Source organism: Hemitrygon akajei, chromosome 12 (genome assembly GCF_048418815.1).
Source record: "Hemitrygon akajei chromosome 12, sHemAka1.3, whole genome shotgun sequence".
In the NCBI taxonomy this organism is placed as follows: Eukaryota; Metazoa; Chordata; class Chondrichthyes; order Myliobatiformes; family Dasyatidae; genus Hemitrygon; species Hemitrygon akajei.
The window spans coordinates 55,215,255-55,233,761 of NC_133135.1; the positions used below are offsets into that span (position 1 = coordinate 55,215,255).

General features: G+C 39.3%; 1 protein-coding gene across 18 annotated transcripts in view; it reads right to left on the reverse strand.

Moving 5' to 3' along the window:
• Window positions 1–102: 102 nt before the first annotated feature.
• Window positions 103–18,507, reverse strand: part of lrrc7 (leucine rich repeat containing 7) — a 584,278-nt gene continuing 565,873 nt past the window's right edge. For all 18 annotated transcript variants that reach the window (XM_073063123.1, XM_073063125.1, XM_073063124.1 and 15 more), the window contains 2 exons: window positions 10,583–10,657; window positions 103–5,664 (listed from right to left, as the gene is read on the reverse strand). In XM_073063123.1, the coding sequence (XP_072919224.1) occupies window positions 5,557–5,664; window positions 10,583–10,657 (183 nt within the window). In that variant the 3' untranslated portion in view covers window positions 103–5,556. The remainder of the gene's footprint in view (window positions 5,665–10,582; window positions 10,658–18,507) is intronic.

An 18,507-nucleotide genomic window follows, 5' to 3' on the forward strand; every position in this document is an offset into this window, starting at 1 on the left:
AGCTTTCAAGTCAAGTAAAATATTTTTGACTGCAGAAGCAGATGTTTACATTCACAATCTAAATGATAAATTATTTAAATGCCATTGTTGACAGTTATTTACAAAATACTGCAGTTAGACTAAATTGTACCATACTTTCTCATTTATGAATTATGACATAGAAAAGTGACTGTTTTCTTTTACATCAACAAAGCTGCACTTGTGTAAGGGTTCATTTTTACAATGCAATCTGTTCTGTAGTATCTAAACCAGGGTGGCCTGAGGATAGTTTCCCTTCTATCTTTGCATTATGGAAACTCATCCATGCACTATCCAGCTACAAAATATTCACTAAACTTGGATTCCTTTCCTTTTCAACAAGAATGTTGTATTGCAGGAGGTTTCTCTGGTTTCAAATAGCAAGGGCTCTATGGAGAAAATACTTGGACAAATACTTGATTTAAACTTTCCTCTTATTTTTCAATGAATTAAATTTGGAGCTCACTATATGGAAAGCACACCTGGCTGTTATTGGCAACATTCTTCAAAATAGTCTCAAAGAAAAATTGGAAGTGTGACTTTAACTGAAAGTTGATTAAAAACTAATATTAATTAAGTAGAAAAAAACCTCTTAATTGAACAATTAGTCCATCAGAGCCTGAACAAAAAAATAAGATTGTTTAAATTATACTTCTGTAACAGCACATGTTGAAAATCCAAAAAGATATTGATTGAATTAATCAATTTTGCCTTTTAGTTGGAGATGGGGAATCCCCAACCCCACATCTTTAGTGGAGGTGAAAAAAATTAGAAAACAGTAAAACAACATGTTAAAGATACTGGATTTAATTAGTAAGTGCAAATTGGAGTTGACAGTAAAGCTTAAAATTGCAGAAATGAATCTCATGGTAGTATACAGTGACGTATCTGAACTTTGAGATGTAAATGGATTGGTTAGTTGGCAGAAAAATGACAAATAGAATTTAATTAAAGCATGGTAATATTTTTGAGGAGATGCAACAAGATGAAAAAATAAATAGAATGCTCTGGAATCTGTGGATGTGCATGGTTCTTAACATAACAGACAGGTCAATTAAGTAATTAACAGTAATTAAACAATGTAATATGTTATTACCTGTGGCTAAAAATATGAATTGGATGTTATGCTTGAACTGCATGCAAAATGACAGGAAAGAAGTGATCACACAGCCACAGCTGCAGAAGGGATTTACTAGACAGCTCCAGGACTGGGCAATTGTTGTTAATGAAAAAAGATTAATGAGCTGATACAAAACAAGAGGCAGAAATGAAATGTACTAAAGTATGAGGGGCTTTGAATAAATGGGGAGAATGTATTCACTTAGCAGGGAAGTCAAACACCAAGGAACAGAGATTTAATGTAATTTGTACAGGAGACACAAGTAGCAAAATGTTTTCACACAGATGGTGGAGACAGGTGGAACTCAGCTGCGTGGATGACAATGTAATATGTTATTACCTGTGGCTAAAAATAAGGCATAAGAGCAGAATTAAGCTATTCGGCCCATCGAGTCTGTTCTGCCATGCCATCATATCTGATTTATTATCCTTCTCAACCTCATTCTCCTGCCACCTTCTTGTAACCTTTGATGCCGCGACAAATCAAGAACCTATCAACCTCCACTTTAAATATACTCAATGACATGGACTCCACAGTTGTCCGTGGCAATGAATTCCACAGGTTCATCATCCTCTGGCTACAGAAATTCCTCTTCCTTTCTGTTCTAAGTGGTCTTTCCTCGATTCTGAGGTTGTGCCCTCTGTTGCTAGACTCACCCACTATAGGAAACATCCATGCTGTCTAGGCCTTTCAATATTCGATAGGTTTCAATAAGATCCCCCCCTCCCCCACCCTTCTGCTAAACTCCAGCACGTACAGGACCAGAGCCATCAAACACTCCATATGTCATTCCTGAAATCATTCTTGAGAACGTCTATAATGCCACAGCACATCTTTTCTTAGATAAGGGGCCTAAAACTGCTCCCAATACTGCAAGTGAGGCCTCACCATTTCCTTATAAAGGGTCAGAATTGCATCCTTGCTCTTATACTCCAGTCCTCTCAAAATGAATGCTAACATTGCATTTGCCTTCCTCAGCAACAACTCAACCTGTAAGTTAACCTTTAGGGAATCCTGCACAAGGACTCCAAATTCTGTACACCTCCAATTTCTGAATTTTCTCCTTGTTTAGAAAATAGTCTACGCCTTTATTACTTATACCAAAGTGGATGACCAAACACTTCCCTACACTATGTTCCATCTGCCATTTCTTTGCCCATTCTCACAATCTGTTTAAGTTCTGCAGACTCCCTGATTTCTCAACAGTACCTGCCCCTCCACCTATCTTTGTATCGTCGGAAAATTTTAGTAGTACACAAATATGTAATTATCTAGCCATTACCTGCATGGCAACACAATAATTACTGGAGAGGTTTTTTTTTGACTGGCACCTGATGGCCTGAATAGTCTTGGGAGCCCTAGATTTTCCCTGATCCATTGACTAGGATGATACAATGCAGATAATTCCCTTCACCATAGTGAATTTTGAAGTTTCATCTACAGAAGGCAATATTGCACACCAACTGGTGTTGTGAAAAAGAACAACTGCATTTTATTCTTGGACAAATAATTTTAACCCAACCCCCAATTTTTCTCCTATTTGTCCAGGCACTCAGGCTACAAGTGTTTTGGCACATTACTAAAATATCTACTTGCCCAAATGAAGAATGCAAACTAGAATAAAGAAGGAAATTCACATTTACAGTTTAAATCATTGTGTCCATATTAGATTTAGTAAATAGTTAACATGACCTTCCAAAGAAAATGAGGACCCTGTGTGAGAAAGTCATGCATAAATATAAATATTTGAGTGAAATCATGTTCTTTTAATAAAGTCATTTTAGATTATTGCAGTTAAAAAAATTGTTCCATTAGTGCAACACACAAAATGCTGGAGGAACTTAGCAGGTCAGCCAGCATCTATGGAAATGAATAAACAGTGAACATTTCAGTTTGAGGCCCTTCATCAGGACTGGAAAGGAAGGGGGAAGACACCAGAATAAGAAGGTGAGGGGAGCAGAAGAATTATAAGCTGGCGGGTGATAGGGGGAGGAGGAATAAAGTAAGAAGTTGGGAGGTGATAGATGGAAAAGGTAAAGGCCTAGAAAAGAAGGAATCACATAGCAGAGAGTGGACTTGGGAAAAGGGGAAGTGATAGGTGAGGAGAAGAGGTAAGTGGGAAGCTAGAGTGGGGAAATGAAGAGGGAAAGCGGAGGGGGGAAAATTACTGGAAGTTAAAGAAAATTATGTTCATGCTAGGCTACTCACACAATATGAGGTGTTGCTCCTTCAACCTGATTGTGGCAGTAGAAGAGGACATGAACCAAAACGTCAGAATGGGAGTGGCAATTGGAAGTAAAATGGCTAGCAGGAAGTCCAGCTTCTCACGAAGTTGCACGACAAAATGGTCTCTCAGTCTATGTCAGGTCTCACCAATGCAGAGGAGACCACATCGAGAGCACCAGATAAAGGGAGATTGGCAAGTGAAGTGTTGCCTCACCTGAAAGGACTGTTTTGGGCCTTGAATGGAGGTGAGGGAAGAGGTGAACGGGCAGTTGTGGTACTTCTTCCGCTTCCAGGGATAGGTGCCAAGAGGGAGATTAGTGGCGAGGAAAGAATGGTTGTGATTTTAGTATTTCGATAACTCAAAGATTAAAAATTTACAAAAGCAGTTGCATAAGTTTATGGGTGCTATTGTAAAATTAATTCATCTTACAATCTACTGCATATTTGTTTAAACTATTTAAAACACAATAGATTAAGTGCAACTGAATTGCCATCAGTTTCCTTTCACTACTGCCGTATTAAACAAGAAATGTCATTTTTAAAAATAGTTACAGTTCTCTCTTTAATGAAGTTGCATATTTTAATTAAATCTCAGATATGATGATATAAACTGACATGACAAAAACTCCGATTAGAGTTTTTATGATGTATTAAACTGCTCTGCAAAGTGTATAGATTATCAATAGTTATTGTTTTGAGCACCAACTTTTAGAAGTTTCAACATTCAGAACATTATTTCTGTAACCAAATAAATCCGTGGAAATAAGGAAACCCATTGTGTCAAATGTCGTTTCTATAAGTTTTTAAATAGCAAAAGAAATTTCTTTCTATAGACTGAGAAATGGAATTCTAACTGATTAATGGATTCCCTCACCAGAAAAGGAATATTCAATGAAGCAGAAAAGCAAAGTAAATTTTAAAAGACAAATGAACGAGAATGGCTGTAATATTTATTGTAAAATGAAACTTGCATATCAACCTAATGCCAATATCCCTGATCTATACAAAAATATCATCTGTATCATTAAGTGCTCTTGTCTAGAGAGCCAAGAATAATATTAATTAATTCAATATATGGACAACATCATTTATATATGTGGTTTGTTAAATTCAACCACAAATGACTCGTGAAATGAGACAACCTGAGCTTTTGCAGATATTTATTCTCAATATGAATATACTTTTTGAAGAGCAGTGGCTGCCTTTAGTTTATGTTGCATTTAGAAATTAACACACTTCAGAGTACTTTTTTGATTTTGGTATAAGGCTGTGCATATGACAATAGGGAAATGAAATGAGTGTCAGTATGTGAATGAATGCACATCGGTTATTGTAATGCATATGCAGATTAAATTCAATTATTTCTATTAAATGTTAAAGGGAACAAATGTCTAATAGATAATTTGCTTATGAATATTACGCTGATGTGCTTTGAATTTTAATAAAATTTTATCAATGTTGTATTTGAAATAAATATTGGGGTGGTATTCTAAATTTAAAAATAAACTTGTTCTGCTCCAATAACTAACATATTCAGAATTTTTCAGAGAAAGGCAATTGAAAAAATCTTTTACCCTAATTTTTGAAGATGTGTATAAAAACATTTCCAACTTTATGGTTATTTTTGGATTGGTTTCTATGAAACAGATAACATCATTTGCTGAACCCTCCAAGTCCAAATTATCTTTCAATTATTGATAAGAAAATAGTTTTAAATTTCTTAGTTCATTTGCATTTGTTGATGCATTTTTTCTTTTTACAAAAATGGACATGTACAAGTTTGAGGCAGTATTTAATGGTGGTGCAATTCCTCAAGAGCATATGTGCTTTTGGTGCTCAGATACTTAACAAAAAAAAAATCCACTCAGAAAATGAATGATATATGTAATAAATATATATAAACATTTGCACCAAATGACCTGCCATTTCACAGCCTCTAGATGACAGGCTGAAAAATCACCACATTAACATCAATTTCATAAATGATACATTTGTGAAGATAAAATATTAAAGATTATAATACTGGTTGATAAGTACCTTAGTAGTAAGTTTGGCACAAGTGTTGCCATTGGTCCAGCAATTGGCAAAAGAAAATTGGAAAAAATTGCCTGGCTTTCCTCACACAGGAAGCTGCAGTAAAGGATTTTAATCTTAAAGGTTAAACATTTTTCTACAGAAAAGTCATTTAAATTCTAAGTTGTAACCTCACGTTGGATTATCAGATCCACTGTATTCTGGAAACTCTTAAGAAGCGAGACTGCCTTTTCATGTTCCATGTGTATAAAATTATGACCATTGGCCTGCAACAAAAGAAAATACATATATGCATAAACAATAATCTGTCTTTGTAAAATTGTAGTATTTTGTACCTTAAGCAACTTCCCCCACAGTATCTGGAATTCAGGTCTCTGTGGTCCCAGTGGAACCCATATTTAGCAGTTTATTTGTGCACAGCTGTCAATTCTAACAATGCTGAGGACTCTAAAAGAGTCATCCCCTCACCAAACTGCAACCCTTCTCCATTAGGTTAACTTTGTAAAGTAGGCACATCCAAATTCAAGCAACACACACAAAGTGCTGGTGGAACGCAGCAGGCCGGGCAGCATCTATAGGAAGAAGTATAGTCGACGTTTCGGGCCGAGACCCTTCGTCAGGACTAACTGAAAGAAGAGATAGTAAGAGATTTAAGAGGGGGAGAAGTGATAGGAGAAGACAGGAGGGGGAGGGATGAAGCTAAGAGCTGGAAAGTTGATTGGCAAAAGGGATACAGAGCTGGAGAAGGGGGAGGATCATGGGACGGGAGGCCTAGGGAGAAAGAAGGGGGGAGGGGAGCACCAGAGGGAGATGGAGAGCAGGCAAGGAGTGAGTGTGAGAGGGACAGAGAGAGAAAAAGGGTGGGAAATAATAAATAAATGAATAAATAAATAAGGGATGGGATAAGAAGGGGAGGATGGGCATTAACAGAAGTTAGAGAAATCAATGTTCATGCCATCAGGTTGGAGGCTACCCAGCCGGTATATAAGGTGTTGTTCCTCCAACCTGAGTGTGGCTTCATCTTGACAGTAGAGGAGGCCATGGATAGACATATCAGAGTGGGAATGGGATATGGAATTAAAATATGTGGCCACTGGGAGATCCTGCTTTCTCTGGTGGACAGAGCGTAGGTGTTCAGTGAAATGGTCTCCCAGTCTGGGGTCTCACCAATATACAGAAGGCCACACCGGGAGCACCAGACGCAGTATACCACACCAGCCGACTCACAGGTGAAGTGCTGCCTCACCTGGAAGGACTGTCTGGGGCCCTGAATGGTGGTGAGGGAGGAGGTGTAAGGGCAGGTGTAGCACTTGTAATCTGGCGTACTGACCTCTACCTTGCCGAAGTGTTTCCGGTGTGGCCTTCTATATATTGGTGAGACCCGATATTAGGCATTGGTCTAGTGCTCTGAAGGTCGCTAGTTCGAGCCTCAGCTGAGGCAGCGTGTCGTGTCCTTGAGAAAGGCACTTAACCACACATTGCTCTGTGACGACACTGGTGCCAAGCTGTATCAGCCCTTGCCCTTCCCTTGGACAATATCAGTGGCGTGGAGAGGGAAGACTTGCAGCATAGGCAACTGCCGGTCTCCCATACAACCCTGCCCAGGCCTGCACCCAGGAAACTTTCCAAGGTGTAAATCCATGGTCTCGAGGCAATTAATTGAATTAAAATTCCCCGAGGAGTCATGCCTCTCATTTGTTAGTCTGGTCCAATAATTTAACCATTATGCTGCCATATCACAGCTCTGTTACCATGATTTTTTTTGGATGCTCTTAAGGTATATTTATGTCCTTTGTATAGTACCATCATCAAAATTTGTACCTGATGTTTAATATATCTTTATTACTTCCAAATTTTATATCCTAGTAATAAAACAGTCTTTTTTTCTGATTTAAAATTGCCATTGTTGCTGTAATTAATAGTTGCTTAACTTGCATCCCCTGTTCCTTTTCCCATAATACCCCCTTCATTTTTGTTAAAATTTTCTAAGCTGCAGGTGATTTTTCTAATTTTCTTACCAACTTTCATCACCTTTCATTTATCTATGAAAAATATTTCTTTATTAACCAGCTAGTTTGCATGTTATTGAACTGTCTATTTATGCATTCCCATGTCTGTGCACATAAATTGGTAAATCTGTAAGTCATTGTCAGAAGTTTACTGCTGGGGTTTATTTATCAAGCAAGAATTTTTCCCTTTTTATGGGGGGGGGGTGTGTTTGCCTTGCCCCAAATCATTCTATTTGTCAGTAAGAATTGCAGGGTCTTGCAATCAAAGATTCCCACAGAACGTTATGCAAAGATCCTGCTGAGATGATCCCCAAATCAAATTATATGAATGCAGATTCTGGCCCCATGTTAATCAAGCAGAAGCAGAACCAGAATCGAGTTTATTATCACTGGCATGTGTTGTGAAATTTGTTAACTTAGCAGCAGCTTAATGCAATACAAAATATAGAAGAAGAAAAAAAAAAGTAAATCAGAGGATATTGAATAGATTAAAAATCGTGCAAAAACAATATATTAAAAAAGTGAGGTAGTGTTCATAGGTTCAATTTCCATTTAGGAATTGAATGGCAGAGGGGAAGAAGTTGTTCCTGAATCACTTCAGGCTTCTGTACCTCCTGCCTGATGGTAACAGTGAGAAAAGGGCATGCCCTGGGTGCTGGAGGTCCTTAATAATGGACACTGCCTTTCTGAGACAGCACTCCTTGAAGGTGTCCTGGGTACTTTGTAGACTAGTACCCAAGTTGGAACTGACTAAATTTACAACCCTCTGCAGCTTCTTTAGGTCCTGTGCAGTAGCCCCTCCATACCAGACAGTGATGCAGCCTGTCAGAATGCATCTATAGAGGTTTTTGAGTGTTTTTGTTGACATACCAAATCTCTTCAAACTCCTAATGAAGTATAGTTGCTGTCTTGCCTTCTTGCAGCAACATATTGCTGCATCGATATGTTGGGACCAGGTTAGGTCCCCAGAGATCTTGACACCCAGGAACTTGAAACTGCTCACTCTCTCCACTTCTGATCCCTCTGAGTATTGGTATGTGTTACTTTGTCTTTCTCTTCCTGAAGTCCACAATAAGCTCTTTTGTCTTATTGACGTTGAGTGCAAGGTTGTTGCTGCGACACTACGCCACTAGTTGACATATTTTGCTCCTGTACGCCCTCTCGTCTCCATCTGAGATTCTACCAACAACAGTTGTATCGTCAGCAAATTTATAGATGGTATTTGAGCTATACCTAGCCACACAGTCATGTACATATAGAGAGTAGAGCAGTGGGCTAAGCACACACCACTGAGGTGCGCCAGTATTGATTGTCAGCGAGGAGGAGACATTATCACCAATCCGCACAGATTGTGGTTTTCCGGTTAGGAAGTTGAGGATCCACTTGCAAAGGGAGGTACAGAAGCCCAGGTTCTGTAACTTCTCAATTAGGATTGTGGGAATGATAGTATTAAATGCTGAGCTATAGTCGATGACATAGGTGTTTGTGTTGTCCAGGTGGTCTAAAGCCGTGTGAAGAGCCATTGAGATTGCATCTGCCATTGACCTATTGTGGTGATAGGCAAATTGCAATGGGTCTAGGTCCTTGCCGAGGCAGGAGTTCAGTCTAGTCATGATCAACCTCTCAAAGCATTTCATCACTGTAGATGTGAGTGCTACTGGGTGATAACCATTAAGTCAGCTCACACTCACATTATTCTTCTTAGGCACTGGTATAATTGTTGCCTTTTTGAAGCAAGTGGGAACTTATGCCCGTAGCAGTGAGAGGTTGAAAATGTCCTTCAATACTCCCGCCAATTGGTTGGCACAAGTTTTCAGAGCCTTACCAGGTATTCCATCGGGTCTTTCCGCCTTGTGAGTGTTCACCCTCTTTAAAGACACCCTAACATTGATCTCTCAGACAGAGATCACAGGGTCACTGGCTGCAGCAGGGATCCTCACAGCTGTAGTTATATTTGCCCTTTCAAAACAGGTTGAGTTCATCTGGTAGTGAAGCGTCGCTGCCATTCATGCTATTGGGTTTCACTTTATAGGAAGTAATGTCTTGCAGTCCCTGCCAGAGTTGCCGTGCATCCAATGTCACCTCCATCCTTGTTCAAAATTGTCTCTTCGCCCTTGAAAAAGCTCTCCACAAGTCATACCTGGTTTTCTGGTACAGACCTGGGTTGCCAGCCTTGAATGCCACAGATCTAGCTTTCAGCAGACAATGTACCTCCTGGTTCATCCACGGCTTTTGGTTTGGGAACGTACAGCAGGTCTTTTTAGGCACACTCTCATCCACACAGGTTTTAATGAAGTCGGTAACAACTGCAGCATACTCATCCAGATTTGAAGATGAATCCCTGAATACAGTCCAGTCCACCGATTCAAAGCAGTCCTGTAGGCACTCCTGTGCTTCCCTTGTCCATACCTTCTTTGTCCTCACTACTGGTGCTGTAGTCTTCAGTCTCTGCCTATACGCAGGGAGTAGAAGTACAGCCAGATGATCAGACTTCCCAAAGTAAGGGCGTGGAATAGCACAGTAGGCATTCTTTATGGTGGTGCAGGTTGTTGTTGGTCCAGGTTGTTGTTTCTTCTAGTATTGCAAATGATCTGTTGATGGTAATTGCTTCATGATTTTTTTTTAGATTGGCCTGGTTAAAATCCCCCCAAATGATGATGAAAGCACTCGGGTGTGCTGTTTCGTGCATGTTGATCCCATTGCTCAGACCATCTGAAGCCTGACTGACATTGGCCTGAGGTGGAATGTATACCACTATCACAATGATCACGCAAAGCAAATGGAATCCCACATTCTTCCTTCTTTCACGTTGAAATATCTGCCCTTTAAACCCATACTTCCCCTTCCATTTTGTAATCAATTTATGACCATTAAACTATCTGTCCACTGGCCTTCCATGCATTGGTGTTATAGATCTACTATGTGGTATTTAATTTTCAGCTAATATTTATGCTGAGTTGCTTGTTTTAAATGTTCAAGTCACAGTTACAAAAATACAGATTAAAATATAGGTAATGTCATGGGTAACAGATTTCTTTTCTTTGGGATCTGGTCATTGACTCTATCTTGAAGCAAATAGTGTGAAAATACATGTCCATGGAAATTTTTTATGTCAGTTATTTATGCCTCACTAAATTGATAATTTCCATTGAAATTTCCAACATCCTCATCTCACCTTCAGGATTTTGTCTCCAGGCTGTAACAGGTTGGATGCTGGTCCGTCAGGTTGCACTCTAGTAACAAAGATTCCCTGTTGAAGCAAGAGAGACAGTTATGGATTGACTTTATTATGTAGGATAATAAAGTGGCATACAATGTACAATTCCCTATTTTGCTTTTATTTCATTTTTTGTAGATTCTTAGTAGTTCTATTTCACTGAAAGATGCGAAAAAAATTTCTGTGTTGCTACAGTGGAGAACAAAAAAGATGGATCAGTAGAGATATTCCTAAGAGTTGAGGGTATTCTGTACTTGACCTTGGAATTACCTAATATGTGAAGTGGTTACGCAAAACAGAATGTTGCTGCCTCCTACAACGGCATTTCGAAAATTTTGATTATTTTTTAAATTGGATTGTTGTGAATAAGGTTGTGAAATGCAGTTTCCTAACATTTGCAAAATAAAGTGAAAGTTTGTTTTATGGAGGATTTAAAACTTAACAAGGGTAAAATTTCCCATCGATGAATAAGACCATAGGATATAGGAACAGAATTCAGCAACCTGGCCTATCGAGTCTGCTTCGTCATTTCATCATATCTGATCCAATTTTCCTCTCAGCCCCAGTCTCCTGCAATTCCCCTTATCCCTTCATGCCCTGACCAATCAGGATTCCATCAACCTCTACCTTAAATATGCATAAAGACTTGCCTGTGGCAAAGAATCCCACAGATTCACTACTCTCTGGCTAAAGAAATTCCTCCTTACCTCCGTTCTAAAAGGATGCCTCTCTATTCTGAGACTGTGTCCTCTGGTCTCAGCCTCTCCCACCACAGGAAGCATCCTCTCCACATCCACTCTATCAAGGCCTTTCACCATTTGATAGGTTTCAATTAAGTCACCCTTCATTATTTTGCTTTTCATATGACGAGCCATACAATCCTGGAATAATATTCATGAATCTCCTTAGAACCCTCTTTGTATAGCAATTTGCCTTCAATATTTATAAGGACTGATAGTGGGTTCTCTTTGTTTTGCAAGAGCAATTTGGAGCTGCTAGTACAATCCCAGAGATGTAAATAAACATTGCATTTATATATTTTCAAACTCCCATGAAGTCAAAGGCAATGCATACAACTACATAGATTTTGATACATCATTCATCAATCATTGACTTTTCCTTCACCAACTCAAAAATCAACAGAGCTACTTAAATTTATTACTGTGCCAAATGACATAACAAGTGTAAGTAAACAAAAACTAACACAGGAAAGTCAAAGTATAATATTGTGGTTGTATTTTCCATTGTTAAACATAACTGAGATTTTCTTTGCCATTCATTGCATTCGTGTATTTATGTAGTAACTTATAATCATGAATTAAAATTGCAATATGAGCCAAAACACAAATTAGTTGAGTCCCCCCCACCCCCAAAGACTTGGTATACATTAAATTAGTTAATGGCATTGATTAATTCCCATACAAAGCTGATGAAAAAGACAGATATTGAAAGGAAGTTGACATTAAGCTAATTAAATAATGTGAACACAAGCAATAACCTAAATCACTGAGATATATTAGATAGAATCAAATATGGATGTGTAAGGCAATAAATATTTACAAATTAACTATAAAAGAATATTGTTACTTGTGAGTAGCATCAGATTTAACATGCAAGCAGGGCCTGCCAGGACTTTCTGCTGAGTTTGAGCTCAGGGCATTGGGTTATCAGACAATTGGCAAGGGCCATTAAAAATAAGTTGGGGTTATGTGGAATAGCCATTGTATGACTGGACAGAATTAGAGTGGGAAACGAGATTTTGGCTCAAGAGGCTTCAGCAAGTCCAAGGTCCTGGAGTCCATTTTGGAACAGCCATTGTGTGAGTGGGCCAGTGTAGGAGTCTGAAGTGTTGGCTTAAAAGGCATTGGCAAGGAGGCAGAAGTGAGTGCAGATACGAGCAGATAAGAGCAGTTAAGTGTTTTTTTATATAGTAGTTAACTAAAAAGATACCAAAATGTAACTAATTAAATAAAGTAGGATCAGGTGATGTGTTGCAGATGCATGATATGGTTCCTGGTGACCACATCTTCAGCAGTTTGGTTCCTTGAGCAACTTAGGCTCAAAGTTTCAGCACTGCAATGCATCAAGGAGGAGGAAATGTCACCTCTACACCATGTTCCAGAAGGCAATCACACCCATTAGATTAACTACTTCGAATATATGTGGCCAGGGGCAAGAGGGTGTGGCTGTGAGTGAGGTAGGTAGAGGGCTCCAAGAGGTAGTGCTGGAGGAGCCTCAGCCATTGAGTTTACTCAACAGGTTTCAGATTGTTGCTCCCTCAGAAGATGAGAGTGGGGTCTGTAGGAAGGATGAGCAACCAAACCATGGCACTGTGGTTCAGAGAGTCATTCAAGAGGGGGGAGAAAAGAGAAATGTACTTGTAATTGGGTATAGCACTATCAGGGGAATAGACACAATTCTCTGTCACAAGGATCGAGAGTCCGGAAGGTTGTGTTTTCTGGCTGGTGCTTGGGTTCAGAACATCACGACTGACACGCAGAAGAATTCGGAGTGGTCATTGGAAGAACAAGGAAGGAGGTTTGGTTGAGGAAATTTGAGCAGCTGGGGATTAAGTTAGAAGGAAGAACCAGAAAGGTAACAATGTCTGGATTGTTACCTGAGCCATGGCAGACCTGCACTGCATTAATATGATCAGAGAGTTAAATGTGTGGGTCTAAGATTGGTATGGGACAGGTGGGTTTGAATTCATGGGGCACTGGCACCAGTACTGGGGAAGGAGTAGGCTGTTCTGATAGGACATGCTCCATCCAAACCAGGCTGGGGCCTGGGTCCTGACAAATTGCATAACCAAGGCTGAGGATAGAGTTGTAAATGAAACCGTAGGGGGTGGGTTCAACAGCTCAGAAAAGCATGGATAAAGTTAAAGGGAAGGAGAGTGCAGGAGAGGTTATAAAAGTTTCCAAAATAAAGAATATGACTAAAAAAGTTTAGAAAGGGATAAGAATGTAATTTCAAGCAACATGGAGACAAAAATGAAAATATGGGTGGTGAATTCAGGACTGAAGGTGTTACATTTGAATGCACACAGGATACAAAATGAGGTAGATGATCTTGTAGTGCAGTTAGAAATTGGCAGGTTGTGGGGATCAGAGGGCTGAGCTGAAAGATTACATCAAGCTTAGCATCCAAGGATGTTGAACGAACATTGTATCGATAAAGCAGGCAGGTGGGCAGAAGGGGGTGGGATGTACTTATTCATTAAAATAAAATCCTTAGAAATAAGTGACATAGGACTAGAAGATGTAGAATACTTGTGGGTAGAGTTAAGAAACTGCAAGGGTGAAAAGACCCTGATGTGAGTTATATTCAGGACTCCAAACAGTAACCAGAATGTGGGGGTTACAAATTGCATTGGGAGATAGAAAAGGCATTTAAACAAATAAGGGCAATGTTATGTTGGTCGTAGGTAATTCCAATATGCAGGTAAATTGGGAAAAATCAGGATGGTGCTGGATCCCAAGAGAAGATACTTGTAGAATGCCTATGAGATGGCTTTTCAGAACAACTTTTGGTCACATCTCCTAGGGAAAAAAGCAATTCTGGATTGATTGAGTGTTGTGTAATGAATCAGATTTTATTAGGGAGCATAAGGTAAAGGAACCCAGTGATAAAATATGTCAGAATTCATCCTGCAGTTTTAGAGGAAGAAGCTAAAATCAAATGTGTCATTAATACAGTGGAGTAAAGGGAACTACAGAGGCATGAGAGAGGTTCTGGCCGAAGTTGATAGGAAGGGGACACTAGCAGGTCTGATAGTAGAACAGTGATGCCTGGAGTTTCTGGGAGTAATTCAGAAGACATAGGATCAGCTCATCCCAATGAAGAAGAAGCATTCTAAAGGGAGGATGAGGCGACCACGGTTGTTGAGGGAAGTCAAAGACAGCATAAAAGCAAAAAAGAGGGCATACAATATAGCCAAAATTAGTGGGAAGCTAAAGGATCAGGAAGCTTTCAAAAACAAACTCAAAGCAACTATAAAAGCAATAAGGACGGAAAAGAGGAAATATGAAGATAAGCTAGCCAATGATATTGTAGCGGTTACTTTAAAACAAACCAAAACTGCTGAAAGACTAAGCCAGGAGATCAATACTTTATGATGTGCTTCAAAATAACAAAGCTCCAAAGTTGAGAAAGGTACTTTCGATCCTTGATTATGAAACCAGAAAGATGAACAATCTTGTGGTGATGCGAAGCTAATGAAACAAATTAGCAATATAACATTCAAATTAGTGAAGCAATGAAGCTAGCAGTTGAACTAAAGTATTTAAGCAAAGTTAACGTTCCAATAACATCCCAATTAGTTTAACTAAGCGGTCAAATAAATTAGTGTTCTGAATATAGGATAAGGAGTCTTTATATGCACTTTATATGCGATTTAGTATAATGTATTGATATATATATATTTATATATATATATATATTTCTTCCACTCTGTATTCTTATATGTATATTAAAAATATTGGAAAGAAATAAATGTGTACTAACAGTGGTATCAAAATTAGCGGTCAACAAAAAAACTTATTCCCGGCTGCCTCTAACTCTCAACTAGACTAAACAATGAATGAAGTGAGAACACGTAACTATACTCATTTGCTTCTATCATGTCCCAACCCATGTGACAGAAAATAGATACATCCTACATCCCTGTCCCTCAAATATTACACTATTAGAATTACAACTACAAATACTACTAATATAGAAAACATGAAATCTTCAAGGACAAACATCTTAACATTTATACAAATATTCTCTTTCTTCTTCCAGACAAATCACGTAACAGTTACCTAGGCCAGAGGTTACTAGCACTTACCCAGTACAGAGTGATCTTTACCACAGCTCTCTGTCAAGTCAATAAGTCAAGACAAAGTTATGAAGCATCAAGAGCAGTAGCTCCCTAAACCTCTGCCTCCCATAGAAGACAGATCTTGGTTATAGGCCTGTCCAGCGAGTTGATCTTGGTCTAGATGTGCACCTGCCACACAAATCCTCTTCTGTCTGGAAGGACTTGAATAACTCTTCCCACAATCCATGAGTTTCAAAGCGCCGTGTCGTCATCAGTAAGTACAATATCCCTTGGGAGAAAATTGTGTATTGTACCTGACCATTTCTGATGGTCTTGTAATTTTAGTAAATATTCCTTGACCTACCATTTCCAAAGCAAATTTGACATACATTGGAATACTTACATCTACCATGAGAATATATTAACTCTCCTGGTGGTAAGGATGGTAAGGTCTAAAGAAGCAATAGATTGTTTGGTATTAATGCCTCCAAATCATTGGGATTGGAGGATGCTTTAATAATTGGATGACCATTGATAATAGCCTCTACTTCACAAAGGATTGTGTGGAAACCCTCATCAAGATTCTGTATCTTCATGGTGGAATTGAAGACCTTTTGCACAGATCCAATCAATCTCACCCATGTGAACCAGCCAAGGGGTTAAACATCCACTTAAATCCACTTCTCAATAGCTTCTTACAACTCACACTCAGCTGCAATAAAGTTTGTCACATTATTTGAGTGCAGTTCACAAACCTGTCCTTGTCTTGCTATAAAGCATTGAAATGCATTAACAAAACAATCTGTGTCTAAAGAAGAGGCACTTCAATTTGAACAGCCAGTACCTCTTCACTGTACTCCTTCTGCTCTTCAGCTCAAATGGGTCCAACTCCTCCTCAATCTGCATGGCATTCATTGTAACATTCCTCTTGACTTCCAGTCATGTAGCAGTTGTTCTTCAGAACAATCAAAATTCACATGCCATTCACTTTCAGGCTAAAGAAGATACTGAGCCCTGCCACCCAAGTCTCATTCTACAGGAATGCTTTCACCATCAACCTTCCAGAGGCCACATCTGCCAGGTTGCTTGAAGTGTTTATGTTCCTCTCTTGAGATGCCTGTGAGATCTTAACAATTTCTGAAACTCCACTTGCAACGAAAGGTTTGAACCTGGAAGCTTCAATCTCAATGTACTTCAGCACAGAAGTGCCATTGGTCCAAAAAGCGGAGTCATGAAGCTACATAAGCAATCCCTTCCTCCACAATCTGCCCATACAACTTCCCATTGTAGTAACGGTGAGCTCCATACAAGAGATGGAAACTGACTTCAACAGAGCTACCTAGATTTTCCCATGATAAAAGCACCGTGCATCCGAGAGCGCATGCTGTGCAACAATAGGTGAGTCAATGCTCCATAGACATCTTTGCTTACATCTGCAAAGTGATGTAACTATGCAGCAGTAATTTCTCCAAAATCTGAGGGCTTTCAAACATCTAGCAACCTTGAAGTCTTCCAATTGGTAGAGTTCTTCCAGCCTGCTTGTCCACTCATGAGCAACTGATGTTGATATAGGGTCATCCCAGTCAAGCCCTTTCTTACATAGATCTTATAGGATCTTCTTAGCAGACACCATCACCGGAACAAGATTCCTGAAGGATCATAGAAGGAACTAACTGTGGAGAGGATTCCCCTTTTGGTGAGTGGTCTATCTTGGATCGTGATCTTGAAATTGAAAGTATCAGATTGAATGTACCATTGCACACCCAGTAATCTCTCCACTGAAGGTATATCTTGATCCAAACCCAAATCCAAATCCTTCATGTCTTTTGTTCTTTACTCTTCTGGTACCACAGCTAGCACACTATGTTTGTTGATTATCCACTTTGTGAGAAGAAAGCTGCCTTTAGCACAAATGGATACAAGGTCATGATAGAGAGACACTGCGTCTTCCTCAGAGGACATTGTTACAAGGCCGTCATCAACATGGAAGCCACACAAAACTTTATCCACTGTCTCACAGTTGAACTGTTTTTCTTTGTCTTCTATGCATTTCCTAAGAGCAAAATTGACACCGCTTGGTGATGAAGTTGCTCCAAAGCAATGTACTACCATTCTAAAGTCCACCATATCTTTGTTGAGGTCATCATCAGGCCACAAGAGAAAGCTCAACAGATCTGTATCTTCTGCTGGTGCTTTAATCTGATGGTAATTCAATATCTGCCATTATCACCACTTGTTCTTTTCTGGATGTTCTCTTCTCACTACTGCTACAAGAGCCTCAAGACTCGCATCACCAGGTTCAGGAACAGTTACTACCCCTCAACCTTGAACCAAAGGAATAACTTCACTCACCCCATCATTGAAATGTTCCCATAACAAATAAACTCACTTTCAAGGATTCTTCTTCTCATGCTCTCAGTATTGATTGCTTATTTATTTATATTATTCTTTCTTATTTTGACAATTGCACTGTTTGTTGTCTGGTTGAATGCCCTAGTTGGCCATTCATTGATTCTGTTACAGTTATTATTCTATATTCAAAGTTTCCCTTTCCTGGGGTGACAAGCACCATGATGTGGAATATACCAGATTTTTCCTTCACCGTGTTCCATATCCTCTGCTGGCACATTTTCGGTAAAACCTTTAAACATGACATGCTTTATGAAAGCTGTGAAGTCCGTGTGAAATGACAAATCCTCCTTAAACCCTTTTCTTAGGTGTAGAACAGGTTGTTCTGCAACCTTCCTATTATTTGGCATGGTAACCTCCTTCTTTCTCAAAGGTAAACCCATCTGATAGTGGCCATCCACTAGTTTTGCAGAATTCATAGCCAGCTCCATGAACTTGTGATCTTCTCTTGACAAGGCATGTTGTTTATCATTACTGCATTTAAGGAAGTCTGTCTTGCACTGCTGCTGCCAAAGCGTATCCACGTTCAAAACGGAAATGCTGTTAACTGTCAGCTCTGGCTGTACACAGTCTCTTTCATCATCATAGTCTCTTTTCAGTGGTCAATTCACAGTCCAACTCAACATTGTTCTAATTGCATCATCAACACTGTGAATCATTGTCAACAGCT